General features: G+C 37.5%; 1 protein-coding gene across 2 annotated transcripts in view; it reads right to left on the bottom strand.

Annotated features, from left to right (window-relative positions):
- Positions 1 to 22,412, bottom strand: part of LOC129763516 (hemicentin-1) — a 258,644-nt gene that overhangs the window by 5,987 nt on the left and 230,245 nt on the right. For both annotated transcript variants that reach the window (XM_055762656.1, XM_055762657.1), the window contains exons 14-16: positions 15,913 to 16,036; positions 15,508 to 15,740; positions 5,230 to 5,420 (exon numbers count right to left, since the gene is read on the bottom strand). In XM_055762656.1, the coding sequence (XP_055618631.1) occupies positions 5,230 to 5,420; positions 15,508 to 15,740; positions 15,913 to 16,036 (548 nt within the window). The remainder of the gene's footprint in view (positions 1 to 5,229; positions 5,421 to 15,507; positions 15,741 to 15,912; positions 16,037 to 22,412) is intronic.

Here is a 22,412-nt window from a genome sequence, read left to right as displayed (position 1 = left end):
GCCATCGACTGTTTGGCTATCCAGCAATTTGTTTTCTAGCGAGAATTTTACAAAAACTGCCAAACCACCGCCTGAAGAATTGTCTCGACAAGAAAAAAATGCACGATAGCCTGGAATGTTGTAAATGCAGGTATTTTCCTTCCTCATCCAAGTTTCGCCAATAACAATGACATCAATTTCAGTTTTGCATTCATTCACGAAATATATAATTTCATCAAATTTTTCGAAATCGTTTATTCCTCTTACATTCCATTGAACCACATTTAGAGTTTTTGTGCCTACCATATCATATTTTTTATTAAAATCAGACAAATTTTCATAATATTTGTTTAAAATCATTATTGGTGCAGTTAAATTCTACAGAAACCCTATAATAAGTCGTGTTATTGATCACTTCTCTTCCGCTTCGGGGAAGGAGAATGTCCATGAACCAATGCAGCATCAGAAATACTAGGCGTTTCCCAGAACTGACTTATGACACGACTAAGATCTTCTCTGTTTTTAATCATTTCTGGTCTACTATTTTAATTTTTTTAATCAAAACGTACTTTATATTCAGCAATTCTTCAGATTCTCTAAGCTCTCTAAGTATTTCCAAAGATAATGGAGTTAATTCGTCGCGCAAGGTCACGTTCATTGCTCTCCTGTTAACAGTGAACTTTGAATCGATCACTGTTGATAATATATTGCCAAACTGTTTCTTTTTGTTTAGTACTAATTCTTTTGATTCCCTATCATTAAAGGTTATTCTTATAGGAACCAGAGCGTTAGTGGTATTCCTTTTGAAGAAAATCCGCTCAGCGGAGGCCACAAGTTTAGAATTATTGCTCAGTCCTAAGCAAGTGAGCAATTTCTCAATAATCTGGGGCACATTTTCATTCTGAACTGTTGGGATACCCCAGACTACAATATTATTACCTACGGCAGCTCTATCGGACTTGTCGACATTTGCTTCCAATTTGTGCACCATATTACGAAGTTGGTCTTGAGACTTTTTCAAACATTCCACCTCTTTTTTCAATTTTTCATTTTCCTGCTTAAGATCTTTGAAGTCAGTGACAATCTCATCGAACTTAGCAGATGGAAATTCATGTGATTTTTCGATCGTTGTGGTGATTTGCTTCACTTCTGTTGGAACAGCTTGCATTTCCTTAGCAATGGAGGATGAAATGGTTGTTTTCATCTCATCAGCGAAAGATGACAACAAGGATCTGTGAATATCCTGCATCGAAACGATTCGCTGGTAGATCGCAGTACAATCGGGTGAGCAAAAAAAAATCTTTTTCCTTCATACGACGTATTGCGTTTCCTACAATGTTCTTACATCTAAAGTGGACACTTGAAAAACAATACAAACACGTTAAAAATTTTGAACCATCAGACTCTTTTTTTTTCACAGGCAGTACAAACAAATTCATCGTCTTTTTCCATTATAGTCAAGTAGCAAAAGTAAGCTGAAACAGAAATTCAAATAATAAATAGAATGAAATCAATCGTAACAGGAAAGTAAACAAACAAATGAATGGCAAGCAACACACTAATAGCGAATTCGTTTTTGTTCAGTTTCAACCCCAGTGCCGCACTAACTGCTGTCAAAACGTTTTTTTATTCACTCAGTTTCGCACTCAGTGTCGCACTAGTTCGCCCCGAAAGCTGTTAGTTTCGCACTGAGATGTTTCACGGGTTGGCACTCGGGTTCACCAATACAACTATACTGAACTGTCAAGTTCCGAATATTGTTTTGGAAAATCTAAAAATAAAGACTATGAAAATGGAAAACCTGCTGCTTTTGCTTTTGTATTATTGGGATCGTAATCCAATTCGGATTCTGATTTTGAAGAGTAGAGTAGACGGCATTAAGCTACGTGTGCTTTCATTGGGAGGTGAAAATAATGATGGATATTCAGGTTTATTCCACCTGAAGATCAAAATTATGAATGAAAATTTGCTTTAACGTATCGAATATTTATTTTATGTGATTAAATAAAAGTTTTTTTCCGATATCGCAGAATATTGAACGAAAACTGTGTCTAATGATGGTTTTATATTATAATAGTAATTATTTGTGGAACAAACAGGAAATGCATCGACAAATGGTTAAGTGAGTGTCAGAACTACATGTGTTAGGTAATCAAACAATATTAAGTAAAAATTTTCATTCAAACTTTTATATGTTTACACTGCACTTGGCCCTTCTGATCTGATGGAGAACAATTTACCCCCCAAGCACTAATATCACCACCAGACGTCGACACTGTACATTTGCCGTCGTAAATATAAACAAATCAGACTATATAACGCACACCAACAAACCACCGAATTCGTGAAACTGAAAACGTTTTTTTATTACAGAGTCAGTTTGGCACTGACTCAGTTTTAAAAACGAATTCGCTATAAGACAAAATTATGGGCCTGATTCTCGAATACTTTTCACGGTGGAAACGGTATGAAACGCATTCGCGATGACAACGGTACGGTGTCGACATCTGGATGCGAGATTAGTTTCCCACTAAATTTATAATTATAATATCAAATTATCTTCAGATGAAATTTTTGTATGGGATTATTATACCACATGAAGAAAACAAAGTTTTCCACTCACATTGAATACAAGTTTGATACGAAGAAGATAATTTTCATTAATGATTTTTTATTTGAAAAGTGCTCATTCTGCCTGAAAACTCATCACTATCTTCGACACTTCACTAACTCGTAAAACGTAGTTCAATGGCGTGCCGTTATTGTCGTTTCCACCGTGAAGTGTATTCAAGAATCAGGGCCTATATAAGCCACAGAATGAAAATACACTATGACTAAAATGTGCCGAGCCGATACAGTATTAGAAGGAAGGTCTTGAATTATAGAGACTTTAAACTTTTGCAGTTCATTCGTCTCTACGTATTAGAAATATGCGCATGTGTATATGTATCAGAGCTAGTATCACTGCAAATGAAATCCAGACCCACGGTTGCTCAACAAACTGAACGTTGAAGTTTGTTTTCTAGCCTACCAGACTAAACCACTCAACCACAAACAAAGCAAAGCATATTTGTTACATTCGGGTATGTGTTACATTCGGGTAAATTTGTTTCGGGTAAACGTGTTTCGGGTGAATGGGACACAACCGAGATTGCACATACTTACATGGTTTTGGAAACCCTAACATGTACCCAAAATGTTTTCTCGAGTTCGCTTCTTTTCAAATATCCTGGAAATTAAGAAGTACTACAGGGTTTTCCATTTCGGGCTTCCGAAAGTATACAGCCCTGCGCTGACAACCGTTTGACATAGCTGTCAACCAAAGCGTCATATCGTTAGTTGAATGTCTGCCATTTTACAATATGGATCGTTTTAGCAGCGCACAACGTGTTAATTTTGTTAAATTATACTATAAAAATGATGAAAAACCGGCAAATGTTTTTCGAGCAATACGGACGGATTTTGGTCGTCATGGACGGCGTACAGAGCACACAATCGCTAATGTAGTGCGTAAATTCGAACAAACTGGATCCGTAGCGGATATTGTGAAACCTATGCATTATCGTAATGTGCGTTCGGCCGAAAATATTGCTGCTGTTGCTGCCAGTGTGGAGGATGACCCGAATGTTTCGATTCCACGGCGTGCTCCGCAATTGGGCTTGTCAAACACATCATTGTGGCGAATTTTGCATTTGGACTTGCACCTACATCCATATAAAATCCAACTGGTACAAAAATTAGAGCGTGGTGACCATGGAGTGCGTCGGGCATACGTCGATTGGGTGAACGAACAACAGCAGCAAAATGCAGATTTTTCGCATCAAATTTTCTTCAGCGATGAGGCACATTTCGAGCTCGGTGGCTATGTGAATACCCAAAATTTCCGTATATGGGGCTCAGAAAATCCACACGTGATTTTTGAGAGGCCATTGCATCCGCCAAATGTCACTGTTTGGTGCGCATTATGGTCTGGTGGAGTCATCGGGCCGTATTTCTTTGTAAATGAGGACGGCGAGACGGTAACTGTGAATGGTGAGCGCTATGGCCGCATGTTAACCGATTTTTTTTGCCACAAATTGAAGATATGGATACGGATGACATGTGGTTTCAGCAGGACGGCGCCCCGTGCCACACAACACGACCGAACATGGCCATATTGCGAACGAAATTTGAAGGACGCATAATTTCGCGTTTTGGTGATGCCAAGTGGCCGTCCAGATCATGCGATTTGAACCCGCTAGACTTTTTTTGTGGGGTTATGCGAAAGACCATGTCTATGCCAACTCTCCGCAAACTCTTGAACATTTGAAAGACAACATTCGTGAAGTTATGACCGAGATACCGCCCCATATGTGCCGAAAAGTAATCGATTACCAGTTCCGGATCAAGGTTTGTGAGGAAGCCCTAGGTGGACATTTGAATGATGTTGTATTTCACACATAATGGCATAAACCAAACTTTAATTTGATATGAAAGTTTAATCGAAATTTGAATTCTAAGTGTGTTTTATTTCAATTTACTTTCGGAATTTAAAGTTGGAAAACCCTGTATATGGATATGTTCGGATACCATTGCTTTATTAGACCTCCTGGTTATTTGGACATTAAAAAAAACTAAACCCGAACCTGAGGTGTGTACTTTCTGTATATTGATAACAGATCTTAGAATCTTGGAATCAGTTTTGTTTTGAACTTTCACAGCAACATAAATAAAACCAATCCCTGGAGGACAAGAAATGGTCAACATAGACTGGACTATTTCATGAAGATGAAGCATTTTGCCGCAAACTTGTGTCGAGATGACATATCTGGTAGAGAACGAAAAAAACAGCAAAAGCTAGCAGAATTTTCATAAATAAAATATCAACGGTGTTTCCGTATTTCTTTGTGACTGGTGCGGTTCTGCAGATGATTTACATTGAAAAATATACTTTACGATTTAATTTACTTGGTATGTACGAATATAGCCAAACTCGCGGAAATTTCCTCGCTAATTAATATGCCGAGTGTAAAATAGTAGGTGGACCAAATTGTGGTTAAAAATCATCAGTTCAATATAGTGAATTTCAATTTCATTAAATTTCAAGCATCTAATTGAAGACCCATATGTTTTACTGTCTGCTGGTTCGATGCTCAAACCGCATCGAATTCTATTATAAAATTACAGTTTGTATTGATTGACAGCCGATAACAATATAAGGTAATCTGCATAATCTAGTGATGAAAGAAAAAATCATAAAAGTATACTTACAATTTGTTTGCTAGGCTTGAATGAATAATGATGTACTTCATTGTTTGGCCCAGTCAGAGACGCTAGACTGGACCCATCACAATGGCGCTCCTCCTCGTGGAGCAAATGCTCACCACCATTTCGGTGTATAAGCCTCGCAGATGGACTTCGAAACAACGGTGTGGGTAGTGAAGCCTTCGGCGGACGCCGCTCTGTAAAGACAGTGAAGGTATTTCATTGTTTTTTTTTTTTGCAACAGTAAACTGATTAAACTATGCTGCTCATATTCATTGAGAAGTGGTTCATCTGTTTGTTACACAATCACAAAGTAATTGATGAGTTTGTGTACTAGGAATCACTTTAAAATGTGTTGGTTCTCCTTGGAGTTTCCCCTTCCCTTGATTTCGTCGAGCAAATTTCTCTTGCTTTTTGTACATAAAGAGTCAATATATTTCTGAGACTTATATCTTAGCAACCCTGAGGTGACAGCTATGTATTGATACATTAATTATTGACAGCTGATTCACCCATCATCAAACCAAATTGCTTTCGTGTTTATTTTCAGATGAGAAACATATGAGTGTTTTTTTAAAATGTTTGTATGTTGAAACCTTAACATAGCAGTTGATGAAGCGGCGATGATTGTTTATCTAGGAGTCCCCCGAATCGACCCGAATATCACAATGCAGAAATTTGAGCTTTTTTAAACGATAATGCGCCGAGTCACAAGTTAAAATATTTCAGGATTTCACTAGTTTTATGTTTCTTGAGATACCTCTGCACTTGCTTAAACAAACTTTAATGTCTATATACCATTGGATGTATAATTAAATACTTGTTTGAAGAGCCGAGAAAAATACATTTGTGAGAAACAAAGATTTGAAAAACAGGTCATTTGGAGCGTTGTCACGTCACAAAAATAGAGCTTTTTTGACGTAGGACTACGTCTTTCATTTCTATACCGGGGTGTAAAACCAAAGTTTCGAGAACGAAAGCGTTACGCTGGAGACCGAGATTTTGAGCGTTAATAGCTCTTAAACGACTGAACGAAATGGTATGATAAACACTTCATTTGAAAGATAAAATGTCTACGCGTCATATACTTGTTACTTTTTCATCCAAAAACTTGTTTCAATAGTCTTAAAATTGCTTTCAAAACAGGCTATTGAAATCACCAATCGGTATATAAGCGAGCGCCGCTCGTAAACCCACTCAGTTATGATTGAACAGCGATTGGAGCATGTTGTCGCTGTTGTTGTGAAGCTAATTTCGTTTATCATGAAAACGCTGATGAACGGTGTCACCAAGAGCCTGTTTGTGCACCTAAGGCCAAAAGGGAATCCATCAGGAGGAGAGTGATGCCACGGTTCCGCTTGAAACATCGGAGCAGCCGCCACACACACACACACACATACACGCGCGGAATTCTCGTTGCTATCATCGTTGCTGAAAAATAATCTGCCAGTTCCCCTGGGAATTGAAAAATACATTCATGCGAAAGAGTTTATTTTAATGTTTTCTATCCATATAACACTGCAACCAAATACATTTGGTTTTGTTATTTTTCAATCAATCGCAATTAACAGGAAAGCTTCTGAATATTTTTTTTCCCCATCAGTGGAAATTTTCGTATCCAATATTGGATGCATAACATGAAAAACGGAAAATGTTTCACATCGCGAAAATCAAGTCATTTTCGAGCGATTATTTGCTTTCTACTCATATAATGCTGCGACCAAATACATTTCGTTTTGGATTTTTTCAATCAAGTGCGATCAACGTAAGACCACGTCTTTCGGCAATTTATTAGAGGTGCAATGAATCTTTAGGAATTCCCGCTCTACGCGCACTGGCAAACAATGTTTACTCAACAATTTCTCAAACGAGAAATGGGTGTTGTGAGAAAGGATTAGCGAACGCGAAAACGACAAACGGGAGAAAGATACGTTTGGAGGTTGAAAGAAATTGGCAGAAAACTTCTTCATTCTATCATTCAAATAATGTGATTAATACCACATCGTTTTGCCAGAAAGAGATTATTAATGCTCAAAGGAGGAATCGAGTCCTCCGAGGAAATTACCCAGCGCAAATTAGAGTCGATTATCGATTGCGGCATTCGTACACAAACAATTTTATAATGCAGTTTCACCAAAGTGATTTCTTCGGATATATTCACTACATCATGTCATGTATTTCATATTCTTCATTAAGAAATCCATATCCATGGCACCTATCGGTAACGAATTATTATCGAAACCACGATTTTCGCTAAATGCTCCTTTCAGTTCGACCTGTAAAAAACTTTTCTGTACTCTAATTCATCAAATTTGGAGCCCTGAAAAGGGCCGTTGATTATATGCTAAGCTCTCCTCGGATACGATGGGCCAGCTGGATGTCCTTGGGCATGATGTGACGCGTTTTGCATGGATAGCACACAAATTATAATATAATTACGAATATAATAATTTAGATTCTATACTTTTATGGTTTATAAAATGACGCTTCCTTTGCTTTCGTTCATTTCTTACTCTACTCTCGCACCGTGAGGACTCGAGCTCGTTAGTCTTTCGCAGACAGCTCGTTAGTCCTTCGGTGGTAAGGCACCACGAAAGCAGCTCGGATAAGCGCACCAGCCGCAGGAAGCGTGAAGAAGCCACATCGCTATCGACCGAGAACTTTGCGTGAAATTCATCGCTATCGGAAGTCGACCGAATTGCTGATCCGCAAGCTACCTTTGCAGCTTTTGGATCGTGGAATTGCTCAGGACTTCAAAACCGACTTGCGCTTCCAAAGTTCCGCGGTTATGACCCTGCAGGAGGCTTATTCGAAGATACAAATTTGTGTGCTATCCACGTAAAACGCGTCACATCATGCCCAAGGACATTCAGCTGGCCCGTCGAATCCAAGAAGAGGGTGCTATATTAGCTTAGCATATAATCAACGGCCCTTTTCAGGGCTCCAAATTTGATGGTTTAGAGTTCAGAAAAGTTTTTTGCAGGCCAAACTGAAACGAGAATTTTCGTTTGGATGCCATACAGCATCGAGAAAATTCCGGAAAGATCTAATCGTTGCTGAAAAATAATCTTCCAGTTCCCTGGGAATTGAAGAATACATCCATGCGAAAGAGTTTATTTTAATGTTTTCTAATTATATGGCGAACACAGCGACCAAATACATTTGATTTCGTAATTTTTCAATCAAGTGTAATTAGCTGGAAAGCTTCTGAAGATTATTCTTTCCCATCAGTAGGATATTTTCGTATCCAATAATGGATGCATAACATGAAAAACGGAAAATGTTTCGTATCGCCAAAATTATATAATTTTCAATCGATTATTGCTCAGTCGCCGAAATTTTCATACTCAGAGAGTTCATTCTCCTCTAGTTTGCCTTCCAAATTGCCATCGTAAACCACACCTTCTCTCGATTCAATCACACATGAAAAGCATACTGAAATGATATTCTGGTGGTGAAACCCATTCATTTTTCGTGAGGCGTCGTGCACAAATTACGTAACGCGATAAGGGGGGAGGGGTTAGATGTTGCGTTACATTCTGTTTATTAGAGATAGGAAATTGCGTTACGAAAAGGGGGGGGGAGGTTCAAAATTCGGATTTTTGCGTTACGTAATTTGTGCACGACGCCTGAGGACATCGACAAGACAACATCGTTACTGAACGAGCTGAACGGCGAGGGATCGAGGTATTCATTACCTGGCTTGACCTGACCTGAAATGCAATCAGTTTGTTTTAACTGTGAGGGAGCGCAGAAAAGCCGATCGATCAGAAGGAGAAGAGAAGGTGACCAAGAGAGTATTAGCATCGAAATACGGTTCCTCGGGAAGACATAGAAGCAGCCGCCACACACACACACATACACGCGCGCAACTCTTTTCGTTTGCTGGTTATCGAGAGGAAACCTGGAAAGAAATGATCGTTGTTGAAAAATAATCTGCCAGTTCCCCTTGGGATTGAAAATTACATTCAAGCGAGTTTATTTTAATGTTTTCTATACATATAATACTGCGACCACATACATTTGGTTTTGTGATTTGTCAATCAAGTGCAGTTAACAGGAAAGCTTCTGAAGATTATTCTTCAGAACAAGGTTTTTTGTATCCAATATTGGATGCATAAAACCTTGAGTCTTCAAAGTAACACTCTCGTTTTTGAAGTCACCCAAATATTTATTTATTCATTCATTCAGGATGGATTTAGATTCAACTTCAAACAAATGATCTCTAAATCAACGATAGTCCTACGTCACTCTTGCGGTTATACCATAGATATAACCCACTTCCTGTTTTTTTAGTTCATCAGGTGAACCTAAGTTCAAACACTTTTATACTTGGGTTTCTCTGAGCAAACAATGAGGGTCAACAACCCACAAAATTTGGTTAGGATCGGACCACAAATAGAGGAGAAACCACTGTCTCCAGAAGTTGTTGTCACGTCACGCAAAGTATACGATCCATTCCAGCGTGATAAGATAACATTTTAACTCACTACAAACCCTTACGTTTACTTATGTTTACGTTTTCATGTATGAATCACACAAAATTAAACAGTGGTATAGAAAAATTGGGAAACTTTCCTACAATAATCATCAGTTGGAGATTGGTTTGTTGTCAGTCAAAAACTTTTGGGATGTTGCAACACCCGATTTTTTGCAGTTTCAGACTTTGTTGTATTTTCAGTTCCGTTTCAAAACATACAGATGAACTTTCTGCTAAGTTTTGTGAACAATAGATGAACGTAGATTCAAGAATATAGAATATAATCTTCCGGTTCGTTAAAAGCGGATTTAGAAGACCGGAAATGGCATAAAATCCTACAATGCAATCGAGAATGGTAACGTTGGCATATATCCATGGGTACCGGAAGAAGAATGATAAAAGAGCATAATGTTAGATATGATACGATTTAAGCGAGAGAGGGATAATATTTTAGTAGTAAGAACTTTGCCTTAGAGAGGCCCGTGTGGAATTAGACAAAAAACAAGAAGTGGGTTATATCTGTGATATAACCGCAAGGTAGACGTAGGACTACCGTTGGCTCGGTAATCATTTATTTGAAATTGCATCTGAATCAATTCTCAATGAATGAATGAATGAATATTTTGAAAGATTGCTGAAAGTTTTTCTTGTTAGTGTGTGGTTTTTTGAGTATAAGTATGGAATTGTTTTCAACATAAAATTAAACTCTTTCGAACTTGTTGGTGGTCCCGAAACGAACCGATGGAATTTGAGTGACCTTGTAAGAAAACTGAAGATGTTTGATTCATGATTCGTTTTTGTTTTTTGTGAGAATAACACGAGATTTTTCATGATCCCTCCATACGCAGAATAGAAACTGAGGGCGCCATTTCACGGTGAAAATGAAATAAAGTCTATATAACCTTGCAAAAAATTGATTTCGTTTTTATCGTGATGTGGCAATTTTTCATGACTGTTCCATGCGAAATCAGAACAGAAACTGATGCTATTGACGAATTTACGTTAGATTCACAATCAGATGGCGTAGCGAGTAAAATAAAGATGTTTTGTTTTGTTGGTCGTTCAAATTTTTTAGAAAAATCAAAATTTATCTTCAAATTTCTCGGTTTCCCCTATTCTTTCTACGCTAAAAAGGTTAGAAAATCGAATTTTACAATGTGATATGTATATTTTGATGAATGGCTTGATATAAGTGTTGTGATTTTTTCTTCAACTAGATAAACGCTTGTGTTGCGCTAAAAATACTGCAAATCCTTCTTGTATCGGCCCTTACATTATAAATGACACAATCCAACTTAATATGACATCGATTTCATCAACATTATCCACAGTATTCATATCGTAAATATACAAATCTATATCTTTCTTACCATATATTGAAGACATTTGATGGTTGAAATGAATCGAAATAGAAATAAAATGAATAATCACGACCGAATCTTGCTTGTCAGTGCGTAGAATAATACTTATGACAGACATACAGCTGTACTACCGTTGTACTTCGAAAATTGTATGTCTGTCACCATGTACAGCGCTAGAACTATGCAAGCAACTCGGTACAATCGCTGTACCTGTACCGACCTATTTTACCGCTGTACATGGCTACAGTTGTACTGTGCGCAGCGCCACAAATGGTTAGTGGTGGGTAGCATGAACACTTGGTAAATATTCTTTTCATTGACTTTCTCTTGAGTTAATAACTCAGATTGGAAACCTATTTGTTGTGTTTGATAGTTTAGACGCTAAATAAAAACCTTTTTCATTGAAATATTGGTGAAAATACAATGCAATAAATTCAAATTTATGATTGTCAGTTTGGCATGCGGTACAATGTACAACCAAAGTATGTGTGTCATGCTATCGTGGTACCTGTACAACGGTGTACACGTACAACGCTAGTACAGTTGTATGTCTGTCTATGGTATAAACATCATCACTTTTGTGGTTCTAAACTCTAATATAGGTGTCGCATGAGCAGATTCAGCTTTGCTTAAATTCGTCAATTGACGAATTTACGTTGGATTTACAACCAGATGGCGCAGCGAGTAAAATGAAGATGTTTTGTTTTTTTTAGTATGAAATTCGTTCAAGTTTTTTAGAAAAATCAGAATTTATCTTCAAATTTCCTGGTTTCATGTATTCTTTCCACGCTGAAAAGGTTAGAAAATCATCATTTTACAATGTGCTATGTGTATTACGAGGAATGGCTTGTTATAAGTATTGTAACTTTAATTTTTTTCAACTAAGTAAACGATGAATAGCGTGTTTTGCGCTAAAAATACTGCAAATTCTTCTCGTATCGGCCCCTACATAATCAATGATAACAGCCAATTTGATATGATATCGATTTCATCGCAATTATCCATAGTATCAATAACCGGTATGCATTATCAAACTTAAAATTTTCGAAGATTATCTATGACTGGTCAAATCGCGTGTTAAAACCATCGTAAATATACAAAACTCCTACTTTTTTACCATATACTGACGACATTCAATGGCTGAAATGAATCGAAATTGAAATAAAATGAATAAATCACCACCGAATCTAGCTTATCAGTGCGTAAAATAAACAAACACCCTCACTTTTGTGATTCTGAGCTCTAATGTAGATGTCGCATGAGCTGATTCAGCTTTGCGTAAATTCGTCAATTGACGATCTAACGCAAAACGTAAACGATCGGTGAGACATCTGGATTTTGTTTTTGAACTATGAAAATGATGCTAATGTAACCTAAAACTCAAAAAAAAAATCACGTATATTTTACTTCCGGGCGTTCCAACGTAGTTCTCACATGCAGGAATCGTGCATTTTTCTGCTTGTGTTTGATTGTGCTCTCGAATTTCCTTCTTCAATTCAACCATTGTCAACATTTTTATAGTTTTCACTACTGAAAGAGGTAAATAAATAACATGTTATATACCACAAAAGTGAGGGTGTTTGTTTATTTTACGCACTGAAAAGCAAGATTCGGTGGTGATTATTCATTTTATTTCAATTTAGATTCATTTCAGCCATTGAACGTCGTCAGTATATGGTAAGAAAGTTGGAGTTTTGTATATTTACGATGGTTTTAACACGCGATTTGACCAAAGTCATAGATAATCTTCAAAATTTTAAGTTTGATAATGCATACCGGTTATTGATACTATGGATAATTGCGATGAAATACTTGCAAGTTGGGGGAATATTTTGGTGTTGAGTACTTTTGTACTTGTTTGTCGTTGTGCAGACCGGAATATGTTTCCCTAAAACGTACTTTTAAACTGAGAAGCCTGGGAAAATCTTCATTTCAGATACTAGAGGCGAATGAACTTTCGCGGTTCGAGAACTACGTAAACATGAGAAGTGCAATAATTTCAAAGGAAAATGTAAAATACAATGATCGTTTGACGATTCTTCCGTTCACATATTTTGGTAGTCCTAGGCATCATATCAAAGGACGTTCATCAAATTTATTTGTAACGAAGAACATAATCTATTACAATAATTTAGATGCATTCTAAAATAATATTCGAAGTGGTAAACAAGTGGATTGCATAATGTGATTGCGTAGTTCTACGTCGAAAATATGCGGTCGTGTCCTAGATACAACCCCTTACAATTTTTTCAATTTAGATTCATTTCAGCTATTGAATTTCGTCAGTATATGGTAATAATGTTGGAGTTTTGTATATTTACGATGGTTTCAACACGCGATTTGACCAGTCATAGATAATCTTCGAAAATTTTAAGTTTGATAATGCATACCGGTTATTGATACTATGGATAATTGCGATGAAATCGATATCATATCAAATTGGCTGATATCATTGATTATGTAGGGGTCGATACGAGAAGGATTTGCAGTATTTTTAGCGCAAAACACCCTATTCATCGTTTACTTAGTTGAAAAAAAATTAAAGTTACAATACTTATAACAAGCCATTCCTCGTAATATACATAGTACATTGTAAAATGATGATTTTCTAACCTTTTCTGCGTGGAAAGTAAACATGAAACCGGGAAATTTGAAGATAAATTCTGATTTTTCTAGAAAATTTGAACGAATTTCATACCAAAAAAAAAAAACATCCTCATTTTACTCGCTGCGCCATCTGGTTGTAAATCCAACGTAAATTCGTTAATATCAAATTGTCTTCAGATAAAATTTTTGTATGAGATTATTATATCACATGAAGATAACAAGTTTTCCATTCACATTTAATACCAGTTTGATACGAATAAGTTAATTTTAATTAATGATTTTTTATTTGAAAAGTGCTCATTCTGCCTGAAAACTCATTATTATCTTCGACACTTCACTTACTCGTAAAACGTAGTTCAACGGCGTGCCGTTTATTTCGATTCCACCGTGAAGTGTATTTGAGAATCAGGCCCAATATTTGGATAACAGATGTTGACATTTCAGCAAAAATCAGCTGTCGCTATCGACCATTTGAAGCACCTTGAGCCATCTTGTGGAGACGGAACAAATTCTTTTGCACACCCAATAAAGTATGTTTCGGTTAGAATTTGGTCGCTTATTATTATTCACTGCAGCTCCCCTAGTTGACACATCGGGAAACTATTGACAGCGTTTTGATCCGGATGGTTTGTTTATTCAGTAGTGAAATATTCATCAAGATTGAAGAACACATTCAAATGTTCTCGACGATGGAACGCGAAAGGCGGTATAAAATTCTGATCGCGACTTCCTGAAATATCCAAAATCGACTGTGAATACCGTACTCAAACGTTACCGGGAGACTCTTTCGTTGGATCGGGCGGAACCAATTTTACCTTGTCAAGCGTAAATGGGGTGTTGCGGGTAGGTTCAAATTTGTTTACGAAGATAAATTCGCCCGTAAGGGATCGCAAGGGATCTGTAGTTGTAGAAAGAAGACAAAGGTTTTTATCAATGAGGCAACAATGAATGGAATAGTTTACAAGGAGGAGTGTCTTCAGAACGGGATTTTTCCATTCATTCGATCACGCAATGGTCCGGTAAAGTTCTCGCCTGACTTGGCAAGCTGCCATTACAGCCGAGATTTCATCAAGTGATATAATGAGAACAGAATCGATTTAATTGAATAAACTATAAATCCATCAAATTGTCCGAATTTTCGTCCCAGAGATATTGGGCAATTATCAAATGCAAACTTAAGAAATGTGCCAGAACCATCAAAACACCAGAGCAAATGGAAAAATAGTAGAAATGATGGATGTTACACGGAAAGTTCGAAAATTCATCCGATACTCGTACGAATAATGTTCATGTTTTTTCCCTTAAAGTTCATTAAAAAAAAACTACAAAATGACATCCTACCCTTTTTTGTACGTTATTTCTATGCTGAAGAATGTCCTTCTTTATGCGACCAAATTCTAACTGAAACAGGCTTTAGTTGGATTGTCGCATCATGTAGCTTCGATGGAAAGAATGCGTAAATGGCAGAGTTGAATCCAGAAAAAAACAAGACCTTATATGTCATCTATTTAAAATATTTAAAATCTCACATGTAATGTGCTGAGGTCGGACGGATGGGAAAGCTAAAAACTTCTACGAGTTTGAATTGATTTGTGGAATTTGTCAAACCTGATCGTCAAATATTATTTGTAATTTTATAGTATTAATTGTATTATATGATATATGTAATTAATTGTATAATTATTTGTAAAATTACATAAAAAGTATTGAATTTCAGAGTGAAATATAAAGAAAGTTGAAAAAAAAGTGCCATAAACGTTCTCTCAATTTTATGGAATACTTCTTCAATTAAAGAGTAGGTATTGCGATATGCGTATGTGAAACAGAACTGCTTACCGTATTGATTAGGTATAACATCTGGATCCGTTTCATCCCCATCCGGTGGCTCGCCGGATAGAGTGGAACCCCGTCGGCCGAGTGTACCACTTCCGTCCACCAGGGGCGTCTGGATGCTATTCGGATCATGGGTCTGATGATGATGATGGTGTGCAGATGAGTCAATTTGGCAGTCTATCGGTGTCGAGGTAAAATGAGCGCTTTTGGCTGATTTCAGCTTCTTGGACGAATTTCTGCAACGGAGATCACGGGGGAAAGGAAATGATTAGTAGCAGAAAATAACACAAACAAGATGAACGATAATGCGCCGTAATAATAAACATACAAGCGAACAAGCATCGGACAAAGGATTTTTCCGGGCTGTGGGGGAAATGGCCCTTTTCTGCTGGTACCTTTTGAACTTACTTGCTAGCGTGTCGTCGATAGATGGTGGCCAACACGATGCAGACTACGGCAAACAGAATCGCCACCGTAAGTGTTAATGCGGCTAATACTGGCGATAAAGGAACATTCATAACGTTGGATACACCTATAAATCACAGAAAATATAACCGTATTATCTACTGAGCCTTTTTACTCTCATTCTCCCGGCTTGCACTCTCTGGGTTATTTTCTTGTTGGTCTTGTTGGCTTGAACGGTATTCACCACTGCAGGAAGTACATTCCACCCAAAAAAGTACAGACCAAATGCTTCAATACTAGTGTATTTTAGCCGGATTTGTAAAAACCGTGTGAGAAGCAGTGTCTATTTTTGAAGTGCATCACTATGCGAACTATGCATTGTACTCGTATCTTTGACCTGGCTGGTACCACAAAGCCTTTCATTGCCTCCCAAAGCTACCCTTAGCCGAACACGACTGACCGGGACCTCTGCAACAACCGGCGGCTTCGAACATTCCAGAAGTGAATGCGGCGTGATGTTGCTATTATGCAAGTATGATAAATTGTATTATTATACTATGTGTATATTTCCTCCGTTTATCGTGGCTTGGTGAAATATAGCATCGAAAATGCGGGAGAAACTAGAGGTTTACATTTTCCCCGGTGAGCTATCCCTCCGAAAATTACTGTTTTGTTTGGGCATTGAGGTAAAGGAGGCGACTTCGGACAGGAAAAAGCAATGTATCAGACTGTATGATGGGAATCGGAACAAATTAGTACTGCGAGGAAAATTTATATTTATGAAGGGATGTAGTTTGCTTCCGGGACGTTTCACAACGGCACAAGCTTTGGTGCAGCCATCGATATAGATCTAGAGTGGCACCGAAGACATGTTCGGAACAGCAATAAAGGGTGTGTCACATCAAATTGCATCACGGAAAAAACGCTGTAGAAATTTAATTTTTAGGAATTATATCTTCAGCTTTCGTTTATAATCAGATAACAGTGTATAGATCACGTTGGCCATGCTTCACTGTCAATTTTTCGTAAATTTGGAAAAATGTCGTCGAACGAAAAAGAGCGTCGTGAATTAATCCTGCGCACTCATTTAGAGAATCCGGAGTTGTCACATCGGGACATCGGTAAGATGCTGGGAATCGTCCAATCCACGGTCAGCAGAGTACTAAAACGATACTTCGAGAACCTAACCATCGACCGGAAGGTGAAGAACGGCAAAAATGGATGCTCCGTCAGTGAAAAAGATCACAAGCGCGTAGTTAAGCAGTTTAGACGTGATCCGAGAAGTTCGGTCCGGGATGTCGCCAATAAGCTGAATTTGTCAAGTTCATTCGTCCAGCGGACCAAGCAGCGGGAGGGCCTGCGTACACACAAGGTTCAGAAGGCTCCTAACCGCGACGAAAGGCAAAACATGGTGGGGAAGACGCGAGCCCGGAAGCTGTACACCGAAATGCTGACGAAGCCGCATTGTCTGGTAATGGACGACGAAACCTACGTCAAAGCGGACTTTCGTCAGCTGCCGTGCCTGTTGTTCTTCTCCGCAGAGGACAAATTCAGCGTTCCGGAGGAGATTCGCAAGCAGAAACTATCCAAGTTTGCCAAAAAGTACATGGTGTGGCAAGCGATCTGCTCTTGCAGAAAGCGGAGCGCCCCCTTCGTGATGACCGACACGGTAAACGGGCAGGTTTACCTTAAGGAGTGTCTACAGAAGCGCTTACTACCACTACCACTACCACGACCATCTTCTGGCCGGATCTCGCTTCGTGCCACTATTCAAAGGACGTGTTGGAGTGGTACGAAGCCAACGGGGTCACCTTCGTGCCAAAGGAAATGAACCCGCCCAACGCGCCGGAGCTTCGCCCAATAGAGAAATATTGGGCGATTATGAAGCAGGCCCTCCGGAAGAACCCAAAAGTTGTCAAATCGGAGGCGGACTTCAAGAGAAAATGGATTTCTGTTCAAAAAAAAACTACAACCTGACGTTGTACAGAACCTTATGGACGGGGTAAAGAGGAAGGTGCGAGCATACGGGCTTGGGCTCGAAGTATGAATAAAAAAAAAATGCCAAAGTTGTTTAATTGTTTTTATTTTACTGTCTAAAATTTTCAAAAGGATCGGTCTACTGGGCGAATTTCTACAGCGTTTTTTCCGTGATGCAATTTGATGTGACACACCCTTTAGTATGAATATTGCTCTATTCCATGCTGATGTGTGCCATTCACAGCATTTCATAGTTAAGCACAGGTTTCGAAATCATCACTCACAGTGAGTAGCTAGCATACAAATACGACAAAGGCATTGAAGGTATTAAATGAATCGTTCCTATCGTTGAATGGAAAGACAGAATAATTCAATGCAAAAAAGCTTCTCCGGCTGAAACATTCAATGAGCGCTAACTTCAGGACCTGTGGGGTGCGGATGGGAATAGTGAGAGAGAAAAGTTATTGCAATCGAGGGAAAATATGAAATTCAAAACGGTGTCATAATAGCTTTGAAAAGAACAAACGCAATTCATAAGTAATTGTACCGGAAGAGGAACGAAATTAATATCTTCAAACAATTGATCCTATCAAAATATTTCTTACTAATTTTTCAGGTTGTTTGATGTTGGTGTGTCCAGGCTCTAGTTCAGCGCTTACACAGCGCAATCAACTATTCAAATGTTTCCAAACATATAAAGAAAATTGTCTTTTTCATGATTTGCAGTAATTTTAGATGATACTAGCTAACCCTTCAAACGTTGTTCTGCGATAGAAATTATGTCTAGTGAATAGTTTGAGTGTTAAATAAAACACAACTAATGTATTGCAAGTGTGTTTAAATGCTTTAACGATCTATAAAAGTAATTTAATGTGATCGATAAAAAAGGACGAATTGAACGGATTTTGTATGATGTTTCTTAATTCAACGTATTCCACTAACATTGACATGTTTGATCATTTAAAAGTTAAATGTGAAGAGAAAAAGGTAATATATTTTTGTCGCATAGTGGAAAAATGAAATAAAGAAAATCAATATTCATTTCGGTCAAATGCTGTCTTTTTGGTGGAAAAAGGTGCGCTTGTCATTTTCAAGATGAAAGTCAAAATTTTATAACTGCTTTCTTTCTTTCTTTGTTTTTAAGAGGCTTTAAACTTTGAAGTTCATTCGCCTCTAAAGCGAGAGCGATTGTTTCCATGCATATGTGCTGAAGAACTTGTACTCGTAACGCTAAAAAGTCGAGAGAATATTTCGAAGAGAGTCTAGCAATTCTCTTTATCCTCTGAACGTAGGCTGTAAGCAGTATATTTGGTTCAGTATCATATGAGATTCACGGGCCGATTTGCCGTTGAATCATTCAGATTCAGTGTTTGCTACTGAATTTGAATGCAAATAATTCCTCAAGCGTATTTCATTTGAGCCAGCTAGAACCTATATTTTAGAAATGCGAGCAACTCGTGTGTCGCACTTTTTGTATTAATTTCGTCGACATTATTTTGAAACAGGTTCATAAGGCGCTTTATCATATGTATTGAATCCATGTTCATGTAAATATAATGTGATGATTGGCTGAGCGATGTAATGTTCGATAAATTATGAGATATTTTCATTCTCACTTGAATTACCGTATAATTATCCTTAATAATATTGTAATTGATATGGATTGATATGATTGATATTACACCTTCCACCAGAAAGTTTACGGTAGACAACACTCGAATTTATTGGGATATCGTGTAATAAGAACGATAAAATGTATTTTCTGACAAACTTGTCTATGTCTTTCTGTAACTCCCATTATGTTTTTAATGAAAACGTACATCGATAATGACAAAGGGCCTGGCCGGGTAAGGGAGTAAAAAGTGCCCCCAAACCAAATCACTAGTTGTATGGCAAATATTGTAAAGGATATTAAATAAGAAATTTTGGCGGTTTATTTGAACCCCTATGTGGTTTGACGTAGGATCTATAGTGAAAAACGTACTTTTTCGTTTATTTCACGCCATCCTCAACAGATCCGAAATAAAAATTTGAAAAAAATACTGAATGTGCATTTTACTACGGTGTATCAAGAAAAATTATCAAAAAAAAAATTTAATAAAAATATATAATTTTAATAATTCATTATGTTTATTCAAAAAGTCTTTCAGCTCGCTGGCAATAAACATGGCTTTAGCCGAATTAAGGTTATTGGCGCATGTGAGGATGAATGTTCAATGAAGTGAACTTAGCGCCATATGTCATTTAACAACGTAAATAAATTCGCTCTTTTTGAAAAACAAAGTACGGGTCGATTATTTGAATATTATTTATACCAAGATACTAAAATCGCGATTAAATATAGGAGATAGGGGTGAACCTTTAATGTTATATAAAGTTTTATGCCAAATTTGAGAAAAAATAGAAATCAAAATTTATTTAGATTTTTTTTTTTGCATAGGGCCACCCTTATCGGTATTAAACATATGGTAATTGGTATCCTAGCGGTATCATATATAGTTTACGTCTTAACTCATGCCTACTAAGTTTTTTTGTGCATAATTTCTTGAAAATCGTTTGAGCCGTTTCGGAGGAGCTCAACCACGAACATCGTGACACGAGAATGTTATATATAAGATAGCGTCCTCGATCGCGAAACCATGTAAACTATACAAAACAAATACAATCAATAATTATGAAAACAAAATCCAATTTTATGCAAATGTAATATGTTGGCTGGTCGGGGTTTGACTGAATGTTGTATAGAACGAACGTGATGAATTATAGAGGCTTTAACATTTTCAGTTCAGTCGCCTCTAGGAATGTTGTATCTTCCGCTCTTCTCTTATATATGCATCGCGCTCCGATGCAACATGATTCTCTGAGCGGCGCGAGAAGGGGCATAGCAACTACACTCCCAGAAGCCATGCCATGTGAGCATACTCTCGAATTGCATGGAATGGAAGAGTGCTGTTTGTTAAATTGAAAAGCATATACGAGTAAAATCGAGCTCTTTCATCGTTACTTTGTTCACTTGTTCTACTGATATGCTATATACGGACAAGAACGTGGACAAAAACATATGTGGGGATTTTATCTCTTAATTTGTGTTTTCAGAATCAAAATACAACCATCAATTGAAGAGATATTAACGTTCCAAATATTTCACTTTCCCACCCGAAACTTTGAAATTGGCCCCTATATTGAAAGGTTCGACGTAGTCCCACGTGAAAAAAATATGGCGACCTTGGTCCCGAGATCATTTGAACTATAAAAAACAAACACAATCAATAATTATGAAAACTAAATTCATTTTTTTCCAATTGTAATATTTTTTCAAAGAAAACTTATTGACTTCAATTTGATATGCCGATCATTTGAATCGGTTTTGCAATTCGAAAGTCATAAATTTTTGAAAACAGTCATTTTTTGTAAAAGGAGAAAAAAAACAGGAAGTGGGTTATATCTATGGTATAACCGCAAGGGTGACGTAGGACTATCGTTGATTTAGAGATCATTTGTTCGAAGTTGAATCTAAATCCATTCTGAATGAATGAATAAATGAATATTTGGGGGACTTCGAAAACGAGAGCGTTACGTTGGAGGCACAAGGTTTGATGCATCCAATATAGGATACGAAAAACCTTGTTCTGAAGAATAATCTTCAGAAGCTAACCTGCTAACTGTACTTGATTGACAAATCACAAACCCAAATGTAATATATGGATATTTTATGGATAGAAAACATTAAAATAAACTCTTTCGCTTGAATGTAATTTTCAATTCCAAGGGGAACTGGCAGATTATTTTCCAGCAACGATTAGTTATTTCCACATTTTCCTCGATACTGGAAGCCCACCAGTGGTTAATACCAACTCGATAACCACCTGTTAATAGCACTTGATTGAAACATATTTGGTCACAGTGTTACATGGATAGAAAACATTCAATTAAACTCTTTCACATGAATATATTTTGAAAATTCCCAAAAGAACTGGCAGATTATTTTCCAGCAATGATTAGATCTTTCCGGAACTTTCTCGATGCTGAATGGCATCCTAACGGAAAGAGTTCTGCGCGTGTATGTGTCGATCCTTCGCCGTCCACCTCCTCCAGCACGTTAGGCAACGATGTTGTCTTGTCGATGTCCTCACGAAAAATGAATGTGTCTCACCATCAGAATATCGCTTAAGTATGCTTTTTGTGTGTGATTGAATCGAGAGAAGGTGTGGTTTACGATGGCAATTTGGAAGGCAAACTAGAGGGGAATGAACTGATGGGGAAGAATAATCTTCTGAAGCTATCCTGTTAATTGCGATTGATTGAAAAACCACAAAACCAAATGTATTTGATCACAGTGTTACATGGAAAGAAAACATTCAAATAAACTCTTCAACATGAATATATTTTAAAAATTCCCAAAGGAACTGGCAGATTATTTTCAGTAACGATTAGATATTTCCACATTTTCCCCGATACTGGAAGCCCACCAGTGGTTAATGCCAACTCGATAACCACCTGTTAATAGCACTTGATTGAAACATATT

The sequence above is a fragment of the Toxorhynchites rutilus genome, chromosome 1 (genome assembly GCF_029784135.1).
Source record: "Toxorhynchites rutilus septentrionalis strain SRP chromosome 1, ASM2978413v1, whole genome shotgun sequence".
Taxonomy (NCBI): Eukaryota; Metazoa; Arthropoda; class Insecta; order Diptera; family Culicidae; genus Toxorhynchites; species Toxorhynchites rutilus.
The sequence above is the reverse complement of the archived record's forward strand: the minus strand, read 5'-3'. Positions and strand labels throughout refer to the sequence as shown.